This window comes from Sapajus apella, unplaced genomic scaffold (genome assembly GCF_009761245.1).
Source record: "Sapajus apella isolate SASKATOON/1434 unplaced genomic scaffold, GSC_monkey_1.0 scaffold32, whole genome shotgun sequence".
Taxonomy (NCBI): domain Eukaryota; kingdom Metazoa; phylum Chordata; class Mammalia; order Primates; family Cebidae; genus Sapajus; species Sapajus apella.
In genome coordinates, this window is record NW_022436972.1 from 24013621 (window position 1) to 24031003 (window position 17383).

General features: G+C 35.2%; 1 protein-coding gene across 4 annotated transcripts in view; it reads left to right on the forward strand.

Moving 5' to 3' along the window:
• VWA8 (von Willebrand factor A domain containing 8) overlaps nt 1–17383 on the forward strand; it is a 389600-nt gene that overhangs the window by 89211 nt on the left and 283006 nt on the right. For all 4 annotated transcript variants that reach the window (XM_032294792.1, XM_032294790.1, XM_032294793.1 and 1 more), the window contains 2 exons: nt 1335–1469; nt 1559–1636. In XM_032294792.1, the coding sequence (XP_032150683.1) occupies nt 1335–1469; nt 1559–1636 (213 nt within the window). The remainder of the gene's footprint in view (nt 1–1334; nt 1470–1558; nt 1637–17383) is intronic.

A 17383-nucleotide genomic window follows, 5' to 3' on the forward strand; every position in this document is an offset into this window, starting at 1 on the left:
CTCTGTACTCTCTGTTTTATTCAGATGAATGGCTCGTCTAGCTGATAGTTTAGGATAGGGCAGATGAGTTAAGACTGCATTGGAATGACTGGGGATATGGAGAAGGAAGTAATACTGGGATTCAGGAGATGGAATAGGGAAAGCTTCAGAGAGAAGGTGAAGCTTGAGCTAACCCTGGAAGAATAACATAGAATTTTTCCAGTGGCTCAGGAGTGGACAAGACATTTTTGGCAGTTTAAACAATATGTTCAGAAGCATGAGCTGTGAGCAAGGCTTCATTATTTGCTTCCCTTTGGTAACAGCTTTTTAACCTCATTGTCTCTTCCAGTTAGCTTTCCATGATAAATTCCAGGATAAATTCTTAAATGCAAGTCTGATCTTATCGCTTCCAAACTTAAAATTCTTTGGTTCATGTGGTACATATCAGCCCAGAGTCCTCAGCAGAGCATGTTCCTTGGGAACTAATAGGGATGAATAAAAAATAAAAGGAGAAGTAGGTGGAAAAGATGGGAAGAGAGAATTTGTGAACAGATGCCTCTGAGTGGTAAATTAAGATAAACCTGAAAAGGATTTGTGGACTTTTAGAAATCAGAAGATCATTGGTGACTTTAGAGATTTCAATGAACTAACTTTAAATTCTGTGCTTACAACTAGAATTTGGGGAAAAAATTTATTTTCCAGTAGTGACATCTTTATAATAAGTTATAAACAGCATTAAGATGATGTGATTTTTTTGAATATGTCGGGCAGCATGTCCTTTAATTTTAGAGAAATAATTGATTTGGAAGTTTTCTAATAATGATCATCAGATCTGTGAAATGAAAAAATAGTTGCTGCTCTATTGAAATATCAAAAATAGTAAAGAATTAAATTGAGCAAGCTATTAGTTGGGGACTTTTAAGTGGCAGTTATATGTTTTAAGTTACTGATATTTTGAGAAAAACATATGCATGTTTTACATGTATACATATATATCTCTGTGTGTGTATGTGTATATATATGTATGTATGTATGTATGTATGTATTTTTAAAGATGGAGTGTCACTCTGTTGACCAGGCTAGAGTGCAGTGGCATGATCTCAGCTCACTGCAATCTCTGCCTCCTAGGTTCAAGCTGTTCTCCTACCTCAGCCCCTCAAGTAGTTGGGTGTGTACCACCATTCCCAGCTAATTTTTTTCTATTTTAGTAGAGACGTGGTTTCACCATGTTTGCCAGACTGGTCTGCAACTACTGACCTCAAGTGATCTGCCCACCTTGGCCTCCCAAAGTGGTGGGATTGCAAACGTGAACCACTGTGCCTGGCCATGTTATATTGACCTCTCTTTAATTATAGGTGCCAGCCGGGACCAGGCCATTAGGTCAACCTTGTGCATCGGACCGTTTCATACAGACTTTGAGCCATAAGCAGCTACAGGCTGAAATGATGCAGTCTCACATGGTTAAGGATATATGTTTAATTGGAGGAAAGGTAAGAATGACGTCTCACTGCAGACTTTTAGTTTCCTAGCTTTTGGTTATTTTGACTTACCCCTTGAATAATTGTGTTTCCATTTGTAGGGTTGTGGAAAAACAGTGATTGCTAAGAACTTTGCTGATACCTTAGGATACAACATAGAACCTATTATGCTCTATCAGGTACAGTGTTCATTTTTAGCAGCACTTGGACTACAAGTATATATGCTTAGCCTATCAGCAGAATTTATAGATATCTTCTTGTTATGACCTTTTTATTATGTAGGTAAAGAACCGAAACAGTAATCAAATTATTCAAATTAAGGTGCAATTATAATTATTTGGAGCTTTTGAAAGTACATTCTAGGATATCTGACATGTACAACATACCAGGGGCTGTTTTTCAAGAGATATTTATTTTCCAGAAGTCTGGAGGGGTAAGGAGAAAGGAGGAGTGAAAAGAGGTTGATTAATAGCTATAAAAATACAGTACAAAAATCACTAGCATTTTTGTACACCAGTATCATCTAAATTTAAAGCCAAATCAAGAGCACAATCCCATTTACAACAGCCACAGAAAGAATAAAAATGCTGTCTCGGTTACTGTGGCTTTGTTTGATGTCAGGTAGTGTGATGCCTCAGGTTTTGTTGTTTTTGCTAAGGATTGCATGGCAAGTCAGGCTGTTTTTTGAATCTACATGAATTTTAGAATAGTTTTTTCTAAATCTGTGAAAACTGGTGTTGGTAGTTTCATAGGAATAGCATTGAATCCGTAAATCGCTTTGGGCATAATGGCCATTTTAACAACCATAATTCTCAGGAGCACAGAATGTTTTTTCATTTGTTTGTGTAATCTCTGATTTCTTTCAGCAGTGTTTTATAATTTTTGTTGTAGAGAAAATTAATTCCTTAGGTAGCTGTATTCCTAGATATTTTATTCTTTCTGTGACTGTTGTAAATGGGGTTATGTTCTTGATTTGGCTTTCAGTTTGGATGTTATTAGTGTATAGAAGTGCTACTGATTTTTGTACATTGACTTTGTATCCTGAAACTTTAGTCACTTAACACATTTAGCAGCCTTTTGGTGGAGTCTGTGGGGATTTTTAGGTATAGAAACATATCATCTGTGAAGAGAGATAGCTTGACTCCCCCTTTTCCTATTTTTATTTCTTTGTCTTTCCTGATTGCTCTGGCTAGGACTTCTAGTTCTATGCTGAATAGGAATGGTGAAAGTGGACATCCTTATCTTATTCCAGTTATTAAGGAGAATGCTTCCAGCATTTTTCTGTTCAGTATGATGTTGGCTGTGGTCCTTACCCATGTTCTAATTGAGCTTTTATTATTTTTTTTTAATTGACTTTTTGTTGTTGAGTTGTAGAAGTCTTTTAATGTATTCTGGGTGTAGATTGCATTCTCCACATATATGATTTTCAAACATTTAAATTCATTCTGTGGGTTTTCTTTTTACCATTTTAATAATAAGATTTTATACATCTTTTGATGTACGAAAATTTTTAATTTTGGTGAAGTCCAATTTATCATTTTTCTTTTGTTGCCTGTGTTGGTGTTACAATTAAGAATTTATCGTAACGTCCAATGTCGTGAATTTTCCCCTATGTTTTCCTCCTAGCATTTTACAGTTTTAGGTCTTACTTTTAGGTATCTGATTCTTTCTGAATTAATTTTTGTATATAATGTAAGATAAGGATTAAGCTTCAATTTTTTGAATGTGAATATCCGGTTTTTTCAGCACCAATGTTGAAAAGACTCTACTTTCCCCATTGGATGGCCTTAGCACTCTTATTAAAAATCATTTGACCATATTTGCAAGGATTTACTTCTGGTCTCTCTGTTCTATTCCATTGGCCCATATGTCTGTCCTTATGCAAGCATCACACTGTTTTGATTGTGGTAGTTTTATAGTAAATTTTGGAATCAAAGTATACAACTTCCAAATTTGTTCTTCCTTTCCAGGATTATTTTTGGTATTCGGAGTCCCTTGAGATTCCATATGAATTTTAGGATGGGTTTTTCTATTACTTAGAAAAAAAAAGCCATTGAGATTTCGATAGACATTGTATTTAATCTGTAGATCACTCTGAGTAGTACTGTCATCTTAATAAGCGAAATCTTCCAATCCATGAACATGAATGTTTTTTCATTTATTTATGTCTTCTTTAATTTCTTTCAGCAACGTTTTATAGTTTTCAATGTACAAGTCTTTTTTCTCTACAAAATTTTGGTGGGTTTTTTGAATAGATTATTTTGGTGGGTTTACATATTGTGTACAATATGGTGATAAGGGAAAACTACAGCTGGTGTGCATATAGAATGAATTTTTGTCTTTTTTTTTAAATACACCATGAAATACTATACAGAAATAAAAAATGATGAGTTTGTGTCCTTCGTAGGGACATGGATGAATCTGGAAACCATAATTATCAGCAAACTCACACAAGAACAGAAAATCATGCACCACATGTTCTCACTCATAGGCCAGTGTTGAACAATGAGAACACATGGACACAGGGAGGGGAGCATCACACACTGGGGTCTGTTGGAGGGGGCAAGAGAGGGACAGCAGCGGGGTGGGGAGGTTGCGGTGGGATAACATGGGGAAAAATGCCAGATGTAGGTGGCAGGGAGATGGAGGCAGCAAACCACATTGCCATGTATGTTACCTATGCAACAATACTGCATGATCTGCATATGTACCCCAGAACCTAAAATACAATAAAACAAAAAAACAACAAAAAAATAATGATCACATCTGAGACGTTTTTATCCTGCTAATTTTTAAATCTGTATGTCAGTAGTTGGCTGCTTATGATAACTTATTAGTTATAACAAAAGAGTCTCTTTTTATTCTTTGAATGACTTTGAAAGTAAATGTGATACTATTTACTTACATTTTAGGACAAGTTTTGTGTTTTAAGTTTTTTTTTTGTTTTACTTTTTGTTTCTGACACTAAATATATTCATATTTAAAATATTCTTTTATTCTGAAAAACAACGTTTAAACCAGTTAGTTGTTGTGACCTTAGATCATAGAAAATTTTGCTAGTTGCTCTTATTTCACATGATTCTATTGAGATTCCTTTCCTGCTGCTTTAAGGTATTTTATGCCTATTGATTGAATTGGCCAGAGTTTAGAAGGAAGTGGAACTACATGTTACCAGTAACTTTTGGGCTACAAGTAGAAGAATCTATTGTAAATATATACATGAGAATTCTCTTTAAATAATTCTCTTTATTAATTTTTTTTCTTTTTTCTGGGTAATTTAATTCATTCAGAGCACCAAGGTGCTATTTAGGATTTTGAGTTCCTTGAAAATAGTTTTGAAAACAAAAGAGAAAATATCCCATCTTTGTATAAAACTATGGGGGATTCACATCTCTATTATTTTGTGTAGTTTTCATTGTCATATTTCAAGAAAGACAGGTAAAGGTAGGTAGGTAAGAAAGGAGGTAAAGGTAGTTAAAGTAATTAATGGATTAAAGAACTTAAAATGTTCAAATATTTACTAAGGATCTCTGTAATCTTAAAAGATGAACTCTGTGAAGGAGCATATGATCCAAGTTTATGAAATTGCAAAGGATATGAGTTAAAGTGAAGACATTTAGACTAGTAGAGATACCCTGAGTCTTGAAAGAGAAACATATAGGTAACAGAAAATAAATTTCCACCTTTTATAGCAGGTGGCATGTTTTAGAACCCACAGAAAAGAAATTTTGCAATGAGTTTTTATAAATTGATTCTGGGACTACTGGATTTTTTAAGGGAAATAAGGATATTTGTGAGGATATATCTATTTCTAACTTAATTTATGGAAGATACCACGGAGGACACCCTGTCTTCCTCCATAATCACTTCTCTTGGTGCCTTTGTCAGAGATTAAAAGATAGATGGTAGGCTCAGTATGCTGGTTCATATGTTCATACCCTTCCATAGCTCACAGCAGAAATGATCTGAGTGTGTACTTTATCATTTCACCAACCCGTTCACCATCAACCTTCTGATTTCCAGTGAAAATGCTTTTCTACCAACAATAAGGGATGCCCCCCTCCAGAATCATTAATATATTTTGTAAAACAAGTTAATGTTTATTCTAAATATCTTAGATTTTAGATATTTAGATCATAGCATAGTTTACCTTTTTCATGTGCCATTGCTTTGAAATCATATGGAGAAAATCTTGAAGAAAAAATATTTCTTTCCTTTTTGATTCCACCTTCATTTGCTATTAGTGTTATTTATATAATTATGTATGGTATGAATATTTTCTTCACATTAAAATAAAAACTCTCATTCTAATGAAAACTGGAAATGTATGTGTCATCAGTTTTTCCAAACAGTGCTGTTTCTGTATGAGGTTTTTGTAGTCAGTTTTATACAGTATGTTTGAGCTATGAAATTTATGTTCACTTCATGCTGCTGTCCTTTAAAAGATGAACCAAACAAAAGAGTATGTGTATATCTAATAATTCAGATCTCATAGCTACACTGGAAGGCCTCCCAAAGTATCCTGCCATTGAGGATGCTATCTTGATATGTAAAAGAATTAGTTTAGGAATCTGAGAACAGATTTTCTCATATATTTTTAGAGAGTGACAATAAACTCACCAAAACATTATTTTAATTTTTGTTTTGTTTTGTTTTCTGTTCAGTTTGTTAATGGATGGATGAATAAGGGTAGGAAGATGCTTCCGTTAAAGTTGATGGCAGGCCTTTCTATTTGTTGATACTCTTTGGAGTTACAAACTGGGTGTCTTCTAGTTTCTGTCACAGAATAAGGTCATTTAGTCATGTCTTATTAATCTAATCTCTGAAAAATACAGATGATGATAATTGAAAGTCACGTACGTTTTCCATAAAAATATTTACCCATCCTTTGTACATATCCTGTTAACCTTTTAGATGTCCAACAAGGTTTGGGTAAACAGTAGAGATAAGCAAATTAAGCACATATGCTGAAAACTCCTTTTCTTTTCCCATTCTGCTTTTCAGCTCATTAATCTTTAGAGAAAATGTTTAGAGAAAAGAGGTTCCTGGAAGTATATACTTTATAAAGGGATAGAGAGATATAATAACTAACATGTTTTAGAGGTGAATTTGTTTCTTTCACTATATAGCTTCCTTCCATGTAAATAATCAGCTGCTTCTTATTATAGAAACCAAGCCCCTGAGATCAAATATAAAACTTTTCTGGGGGACACACGAATTAATAAACTTAAAGAATGAATTTGGTTTTTATAATAATATAGTGTGCATTGATGAAAAAGTTCCAGAGGTTTGATGCAACATAGAGAATGTAGTGGGAACAAGTAGATCCACCATCTGTTTTCCTAGAAAATGTGGAGACTTCCCTGTTATTTGTACATGTGTAAAGCTACACTTAATCTGTGGTTTTTGCCTATTTTTAGACTTGATTATTTTTAGAACTGCATTTCATATGAATTAAAAGGAAAACAGAGCTTTAACACAGATTTGAGGCAGTACGTAAAGTAAGCTTTATAGTAGGTTATAAAAGTCATAAATCATTTGGCTCAAGCGTTAGGTCAGAGTCTTCTAACTGATTATTCTTTTTTTTGTGTTGAAGCCAATGATTTCATAGTGTTGAAGAAATACAAGTTACTCTTTTCTTCACAACCAGATAAGGGCATATTTCCAGATTTCTTTCTACATCATCATAAATACACTAGATCTGAGATCTTTTCCTTCTGATCAAGTACTAGTTAGATTAAACATCAAGTCAAATTTAATCTAAAATTTAAGCGCACATAAGTTTATGGGACTTTTAGTGAAAACAATCATGGTCTAAAGTATATTGAAATCTTAGGATCTTCATTGACTCCTTAGCTAAGTTTTTCTTTCTATAGCTAAACTCAGAAACTCAGACCAAATCCTTTCCCCACTCTTCCATCTAATCTACAATCCCTTCTTGTTTATCCAAATATAGTTGAAATATCTCGTCTTGACTTCTTTTATTTTCTGTCCTTTGTTTTTATTGCTCTCTTTCTTGGATTCATTGCTGTGCTCCTTGCCTTTGCCTTGACTTTGTGCTTTTCTCTCATGACTATTTCAAGACATTTGGATTCATTTAAGTGTTTTTTACTTAACCTTGGACCTTGGAGGCTGACTTTTTTTTTGAGGCTGACTTAAAAAAAATTTTTTTTAAGAGGCAGGTTTTTGCTCTGTCTCCCAGACTGGAGTACAGTGGTGCAATCATAGCTCACTGCAGCTTCAAACTTCTGTTCTTAAGTCGTCCTACACCTCAGCCTCCTAAAACTCTGGGATTACAAGTGTGAAGCACCCTACCCAACCAGAGCTGACTTTTACATGATTCTGTTGCTCATCTTGTTTTCTTGCTTTTTTATTTTGCTACAATCTGTCATCCTTCCTGTCTTCTTAGTATTTTTTGTTTTTTTCACAAAGAATAGCTCTTACAATGCTACCTATATAAGAATTTACTTCAACGCCTTCAGATTTCTTTTATTATAAAATCTATTTTTCGAGAACCATGTATATTGTTGATCACATCAGAGCTTTAAAATGGTTGACTCTAGCAATCCTTTTCAAATCTCAGGCTTACCAAGGCTTCTGTTTCATATCTTCTCTAGTTTCTCTCTCTCTCTTTTTTGAGATGGAGTCTCGCTCTGTTGCCCAGGTTGGAGTGCAATGGTGTGATCATGGTTCACAGCAACCTCTGTCTCCCAGGTTCAAGTGATTCTCCTGCCTCAGCCCCCTGAGTAGCTGGGATTATAGGTGTGCACCATCATACCTGTCTAATTTTTGTATTTTTAACAGTGACAGGGTTTCGCCATATTGGTCAGGCTGGTCTCGAACTCTTGACCTCAGGTGATCATTCCTCCTCGGTCTCCCAGCGTGCTGGGTTTCAGGCATGAGCCACTGAGCCTGTCCCAGTTTTTCTTTAATAATGATACTGCTTTGTCTCCTGTCTCTTTTATGTAGAATATTTTAAATTTAAAATACCTTCCAACCTATCAGATTATAAAATTAATGCCTGTATTAATCAGGATTTCCTAGAGAAACAGAACCTCTAGAGATGTATATTAAGAAATTGGTGTATGAAATCATGGAGGCTGAGAACTCTCATGATCTGCCATCTGCAAGCTGGAGAGCCAGGAAAGAGGTGGTGTGGTGGTATAGTTCTAAGAGGAGCCTGAAGGGCTGAGAACTAAGAGAGCCAGTGGTTTAAGTTCCAGTCTGAGAAAGGAAGGCTAATATCCCAGCTCAGTAACAGGTAGAGAAAGCAAATTCTCTCTTTCTCCTTTTTGTTCTATTCAGGCCTCCAACTGGTTAGATAAAACCCACCCATATTGGGGAAGGCCATCTGATTTACTCAATCTACCAGTTCAACTGCCAATCTCATCCAGAAATACCTTCACAAACACCCCAAGAATACTATTTAACCAAATATCTGAGCATCCCATAGCCCAGTCAAGTTGACACATAAAATTAATCATCACAGTGCCTAAAGAGTTAGCAGAATAAAATTTCTAATTGAAGTGAAATTTTCAATAAATATGATTTCAAATTTGTTGCCTATATAGCAAAAGCATGCTATAAGAAGATTATAAGTATTTGCAATATTATTTGCCATAATTTAATGCATTATTGAAATTACAATGAATTTTAGTAATTTAGTGTCACTCATACTCGTAAAATGATAAATATTTTCTCTTGTATGGAATATTTACTTTAGTAAGTTTCATCAAGGTACTAATAAGCAGGTGGCAATTGCTCACACAGGGAATTTTACAAATTAAATTGTAAAACTACAACTCTTATCTTAGTAAGTTACTTCACAAGTGTACTTTATTGAACAAAATATAGTATGGACACTTCTATGCAATACATTGCCATCACTAGAAAATGTAACTCAAATTTATATCCAACTAATTGTAACTCACCATTATAACTGTTGCAGATGCATATGCATATTAACACTTAACAGTTCTTCATTTTTAAAAAAATAAATAATGAAGTAAGTAAAACTAGTATATAATGAAGAAATCTTACTTAGGCAACTAGCTTAATTTCTTCCCTTATCACATTTAAAAAAATCTTCTTGCAGAACTTACACTTTATTTTTATGCAAAAATGCCAGAAACTTTGTTATCCATATATTCCAGCTTCAAAAGAGAATTGAAAGCCATTTGATAATGTCTAATTGATAATGTCTATCTAATGTATACTTCAAGTCTCGAACACACAGAAGTATATAGATAAGCAGTTTTGCAGGTTGTGGCTAATCACTTAACTAAAAGACCTATTATTAGTCTAACAAGAAAAAATTTCCAACAAATGTATGATTTAGACAATATATTTGTTGGGAATTGGGAGATGCAATTATAATGGGAAGGTTTTGTGGAAATTTCTTTTTCTTTTTTGAGACAGGGCCTGACTTTGTCACCCAGGCTGGAGTGCAATGGCACAATCTCAGCTCACTGCAACCCTCATCTCCCAGGCTCAAACCATCCTCCCACCTCAGCCTCCCAAGTAGCTGGGACTACAGGTGCACACAACTATGCATGGCGGCTGGCTATTTTTTAAACTGTATTTTTGGTAGAGATGGGGTTTTGTCCTATTACCCAGGATGGTCTCGAACTCCTGAGCTCAAGCAATCATCCCTCCTCGGCTTCCCAAAATGTTGGGATTACAGGCGTGAGCCATCACACGTGGCTTAGGGAAAAAAAATCTATGACTGTTATTGAGAACTGAATACTCTTTCCATTTAGAAACTTAATTCAGGATATATTTGAAAAACAACTCATTTCTATTGCCCAAATAGTTTGAATAGAGGGTCTGTGCATATTCAGTTATTATCTTTCTATTCTTCTTGTGAGCAATTAAGTTTTTTGTTTTGTTTTGACACAAAGTCTCGCTCTATCACCCAGGCTGGAGTGCAGTGGTGCAATCTCAGCTCACTGCAGTGTCTGTCTCAAAGATTTAAACAATTCTCATAACTTAACCACCTGAGTAACTGGGATTACAGGTGTGTGCTACCATGCCTGGCTAATTCTTGTATTTTTAGTAGAGATGGGGTTTTACCATATTGGGCGGGCTGTTCTTGAACTCCTGGCCTCAAGTGGTCTGCCTACCTTGGTCTTCCAGTGTGCTGAGATTATAGGCATGAGTCACCATGCCTGGCCAACAATTAAGATTTTTTAATGAGAACAAAACAAATTGGTAATATTACCATATATCAGGGTTGACAAACTTTTTCTGTAAAGTGCCAGATAGGAAGTATTTTTAGGCTTTGTGGATCATGCAGTCTTTGTGAAAACTTCTCAACTCTGCTATTATAGTAGAAAAGCAGACATAGGCAATACATCAGTGTATGAGTGTGGCTGTGTTCCATCTTAACACATTTTTGATGGTGTTTTTAAAGTCACATTTACTGAAGGTATGATTCATACATAGGAAAATTCAGTCCATTTTGACAAACACATTTGGTAGCAGGGCCACTACCACAATTGAGATATAGGGCATTTCCATCACCTTGAAAAATTCTCTTGTTCCCTTGTGTAGTCCACCCAAACCCAGCCCCTGGCAACTGCTGTTTTATATCCCCATTAGTTCTGCCTTTCCAGAATGTCATATTAATGGAATTATACACCATGTGCCTTTTGCATCTGGTTTCTTTCACTTACATAATACATTTGAGAGTCATCTATGTTGTTGTATGTATCAGTGGTTAGTTCCTTTTAATTGCTGAGTACCTTATCACATTTTTATTTGTGTTTTTTCAGTATTTCTGTTTCTTCTACAGTAGCTTTATTTATGTCTTCTTATTACAGTATTATTAATATATACATATTTTTAAACCCATGGTGGGCCAATGGGTGGGTACCTTGCTGCTGCCAGCAGCCAAGCCAAGGGCTACAGTAGCTTTATTTCTGATGCTCAGCTCTTCTCACTGACTTTGTCAACACTAGCTTTCTAAGCTTTCCAGCTTGGGATCTGCCCAATCCATCCTTATAATACTGATTTTTGTTCTTTCTAACTTTTCCCCTACTTTAAAATTTTAAATCATATCTCACAGTTTGCAAGATGACATTCAAATTATGCTGTTTAGCACACCGTGCGCTTTTTTATCTGGCCCCTATGAGACTTCAACTGTGCAACTAACATTTACCTTTCAACTCCAGCCTGAAGGAATGACTTGCAGTTTCCCCAACATGACTTCCTGCCTACCACTTCCATGCTTTCTTGCACTGTTCATGCTGCCTGAACCACCCCGAGAGCCTGTGGGCCAATTTACTAACTTTTAAAACTTATCTTCACTTCCTACTCTGAATTTCTGTAAATCTTGAATTTAATTTATATGTATTCTCTCTTTGTTTCAGCATTACTTAATGGCCTTTTTCATGGCACTTATTATTCTGAACTATAATAACTACTGTATTCCATTAACTCCAAGATGCACTCAGTTGTAAGATGTACCACTAAGAAAAAAAAGGACTTCAAATTAAATTACGATGTAAGATTTTATCACCTAGAATTTTCATATTTTTCTTAATGAAAGAACTCTTCTAGACTGAATTTAGATTATATACCTCTTGTGCATGCAGAAAAAGAATATAAAAATAATAAATAGGAAAATATATAATAAAAATAAATATAAACTTATAAATAAATATAAAAATATAAATATATTTTGATGTATTTTGAAAATTTATCATGATAGTCTGACTCTTCTAAAGCACTTTATGATTAGTTGTGGATGTTCATGTTGTTTCAGTATATTCTCTGTCTGTTCTTTTGGTTGGTCAGGAACAGAATGTTCTTCTATTGTTTTCAGGATTGTCTTCCAAGCTACTAACAGCCATTCTGCTGGTTTTGATACTGGTATTTTTAAAATTTTAGCCAAAGGTGTTGACAGAAATGCTTTTAGGCAACAACTAGAATTCATATTCTTTTCCCAAATGGAAAAGAGTAATTTGTTGACTAAAACATGGATGGATTACAATTGTTCCTTTAACCCATGAGCAAACAAACAAGCAAAAGCAAGTGTACATATGTGTACACAATGGTAACAAACTCTTCAGCAGTTTTGTGAGATTCTGTCAATTGAAGCTGTATCCTGATTTCAGAGACATTAATATATAAAAATGTATATTTTGAAATTGATGAGACAGCAGTTTGTCTCTCCCATCATTTGTAAGCTTCTTGAAGGCAGGGACGGCACACTTTTTAACTCCATTTCCTTCATGGACACATAATTGATGTCTAGTTGAAAAAATGAAATAGAATAGAAAAACCACAGAAAAGATCAATGTAACTAAGAGTTGATTTTTTTGAAGAGATAAAATTTACATACTTTTAGCTAGACTAAGAAAGTAAGAGAAGAGACAAGATTATAAACAAAAGAACAAACATCACAACTGATAGCACAGAAATACAAGGATCATGAAACTACTATACACCAACAAACTGAATAACTTAGAAGAAATTGAAAAATTCCTAGAAATATATAACCTTTCAAGACTGAATCATGAAGAAATGAAAAGATGTGAACAAATCAATAATGAGTTAGGAGATTGAATTGGCAATCAAAAACATGCCACCAGAGAAAATCCCATTATGTGATGGCTTAACCTGTGAATTCAACCAAACATTTAAAGAAGAACTAACACCAAACCTTTTCAAACTCTCAAAAAATTGAAAAGGAGGAAATACTTTCAGACTCATTTTATGAAGCCATTATTACCCTGATACCAAAGCCAGGCAAGCACACTACAAGAAAATTACAGACCAATATCCTTTGTGACCACAGATACAAAACATAATAAAGGCCATATATGACAAAGTCACAGCTAACATTATGCATAGTGGTAAAAAGCTGAAAGGTTTTCCTCTAAGGTCAGGGACAGGTCAAGGATGCCTACTCTCACCACTCTATTCAATGTATTATCGAAAGTCCTAGTTAAAGCAATTAGGCAAGAAAAAGAAATAAAATGTACCCAAATCAGAAAAGATGGAGAAAATATTTTTCTATTTCCAAATGATATGATCTTATATATGGAAAACACTAAAGATATCACCCAAAGCAATCTACAGGTTCAATGCAATCAATCTCTGCAAAAATTCCGATGACTTTTTTCACAGAAATAGAAAAAAAATGCTAAAATTCATATGGAACCACAAAATATCTCAAATAGCCAAAGCAATCTTGAGAAACAACATTGGAGGCACCACACTATCTGGTTTCAAAATATTCTACAAAGGAATAGTAATCAAAATAACATGATAGTGGCTTTAAAAACAACTATGTGGACCAATGGAACCAGAATAGAGAGCCCAGAAGTAAGATACTATTTATGGCCAATTAATTTTCAATGAAGGAGCCTAGAACACACAAAGGGGAAAGGATAGTCTTTTCAATAAATGGTACTGAGAAAATTGTATATCCACATGCACAGTAAGATTAGACCTTTATCTCATGCCATATACAAAAATCAACTAAGAATGGATTAAATACATAAATGTAAGACTCAAACTATAAAACTACTAGAAGAAAAGATAGGGGAAAAGCTTCCAGATAGATATTGGTCTGGATAACAATATTTTGGAGATGATACCAAAAGCATAGGCAGCCAAAGCAAAAATAGGTAAGATTGCACCAAACTTAAAAAGCTGCTGCACAGCAAAGGAAACAATCGACAGAGTAAAGAGTCACTCTACCAAAGGGGAGAAAATATTTGCAAATATATCTGACAAGGGGTTAATAAGGAACTCAACTTAGAAGCAATAAAACAACACAATTTTAAAATGGGCAAAGAACCTGAATAGATATTTCTCAGGCATTTTACAATATACCTTTTGGACATACAAATGGCCAACAGATATATATACAAAGTGGTCAACATCACTTATCATTAAAGAAATGCAAATTACAACCACAATTAAATATTGCTTTATACCTGTTAGAGTGGCTAATATTGAAAAGATAAAAGGTAACAAATGTTGGTGAGCATATGGAGAAGAAAGGCTTGTACACTGTTGATGGGAATGTAAATTAGTACACACATTATAGAAAATAGTATGGAGGGTCCTCACAAATTAAAAACAGAACTACTAAATGATGCAGCAGTCCCACTTCTGGGATAGATACAGAGGAAATAAAGTCAGTATCTTGAAGCAATATCTATGCTCCCGTGTTCATTGTGGCATTTTCATAATAGCCAAGATCGGTAATTAACATGTATTCATACAGAATGAAATATTATTCAGCCTTTAAACAGAAGGAAATTCTGTCTCTGTTAATCCGTTTTCACACTACTGATAAAGATATACCAGAGACTGGGAAGAAAAAGATTTAATTGGACTTACAGTTCCACATGGTTGGGGAGACCTCAGAATCATGGTGGGAGGCAAAAGGCACTTCTTACGTCACTGCAGCAAGAGGAAATGAGGAAGAAGTGAAAGTGGAAGCCCCTGGTAAACCCATCAGATCTCGTGAGACTTAGTTACTATCATGAGAACAGTACAAGAAAGACCAGCCTCCATGATTTAATTACTTCCCCCTGTGTCTCTCTCACAACACATAGGAATTCTGGGAGACACAATTCAAGTTGAGATTTGAATGGGGACACAGCCAAACCATATCATTGTCATTTGCAATAATGTGAATAAACCTGGAGGACATTATGCTAAGTGAAATAAGCCAGCCACTGAAAAGCAAATACTATATTATCTCACTTATATGTGAAATCTAAAAAATCAAACTCATAGAATCAGAGAGTAGAGTGATGGTTGTCAGGGACTGGGGAATGGGAAAAATGAGAAAGTGTTTGTTAAAGGGTACAAAGTCAGGCTGAATGAATAAGTTCTCAAGATCTAATGTACAGCATAATGACTATAGTATACCATATTGTATACTTAAAAATTGCTAAGACAGTAGACTTGAAATGTTCTTACCACAAAAAATATGTAACTATGGTTTCTATCTCTTTGTTGAGCTTTTCACTTTGTTTATATGTTGTTTTCCTGATACCATTTAGTAGTGTGTGTTCTCTTTAACTTACTGTTTCTTTAAGACCATCATTTTGAATACTTTGCCAGGCAGTTCATAGGTCTCCGTTCATTTAGTGTCAGTTTCTGGTGCTTTATTTTATTCTTCTGGTGGTTTTGGTTCCCTGATTGTTAGTGATCCTCATGGGCTTGCATTGGTGTCTGTGCATTTGAAGAAGTGGACATCCAGTCTTTATAGACTGGCCTTGATAGGGAAAGCTTTTTACTAGCCACCCCAGCCAGGCATTCTGGGCAAATCATCTGGTGGGGTCTTTCATTTGGCTTGCTCCTGGAGTCCTTAGGTGGACTGGCCTGGTGCCTGACTCTGCAGGCAAGTGGGCCTATCAACTAAGTCTCTGAGGGTAGCTTTGAACCCTGAGTTCATGGAGAACAGCCTGAACTTGGGTCGATGGGACCTAACATGGTGCTGTGGCAGGCCTCGAGGCTGAGTGTTCAGAGTCCAGCATAGCACTGGGGTGGTCCTGGAACCAGGATACATGGGTATGAGCTGGGTTCTGGTCCCTGAGTTTAGGGGGGCTGGGCCTGGTGCCTGGGCCTACAGGGAACTACATTAAAGTATGCACTTGGCTCCTTATTTAATTAAGAGTATACTTTTTTAGTAATAGACAACATCTTTTGTTTTAACAAACTTAATTATGAGGTATTTGTTAGATTTATAAAAACACACTAGAAGCCCTTTGGGCATGTATATAAAAATAAACATTGCAGCGAAAGCCAAATCCATTTAGTCCAAGAAAGAAAACAAAAGTAAAATGACCAAGGAATCCCACCAAATAAGGAACTCCAGTCTGAAAGGTATTTCTTTTACCATTCTTGATGATCCATGAAGTTGAAGAGGGAAGAAACTTCAAATCTGGGAACTCTGCATGGAATAACTCCAGACATAAGGACATTATATAATGAAGTCATAATCATGTTGGTAGCAACACACTGTTGTACTTGATCATCTCCATTAAGCAGCACTTCTATTTTAAATGTACTTTACAGTAATTTTGATTAGGAGTTTTAGGGAAATCTTTTAAGGGTCCTTGGAGTTTTAAAGTCATTGAAGACCACTGTAAATGTGTGGAATTTGCCAAAGGTTAGTGACATTAGTGATGAAGTTACATATCTTATAGGTATATCTACATATCCTTATGATCCATCCGTGTGGGAAATATATTGGAAAAGAAAATAATGAAGGGTATAACTTTGATTTGATATTAAAATTTACAAATATTTGCAAGTAGAATATATTTTGTGTACATATTTTTTTTCCTGGAAATGAAAAGTAAATATATGCTTTTCAATTTTATGACTTACTTGCCTTTTATGATTCCTAAATCCTTAGTTTTGTATTCTTCCGCTATTAAAAAAAAAAAAAACCCAGTTATTCAGAATCCACATCACTTTCTGAATGCATAGAACTTTATTGCTGATTTGCAAGCCAGTCTCATAGTTAGAAACAAGGCTGTTTGAAGTGAAAGCCATTTTGCAGAACCATAGAGATAGAGCCAAAAATAACAGAGAAGGGAAAGGCAGTCTTTAACAGAGCGCAACTCATGCCTCCAGGAATGTGGAGTTGAAGTATCTTAGGATTTGACGTAGTAGAAACTGCTAAAATCCTGATTTTACACTCTGTTGACTGCTGTTAAAAGGTTAACAACTTAAAGAGGGGCCTTAGCCAGTCCAGCTCCTCTGATGCTTCATGTTTGTTTCTAATAGCTCCCTTAAACTCTTCCAGATTTAGGTAGCTGCAGGCAGGCAGTCTCTGCGGAGAGGAATGATACCATCTCATAGGGTTGGCTGCCGTGTGTATTAGTCTATTCTCACACAGCTATGAAGAAATGCCTGACTAGGTAATTAATAAAGGAAAAACGTTTAATTGA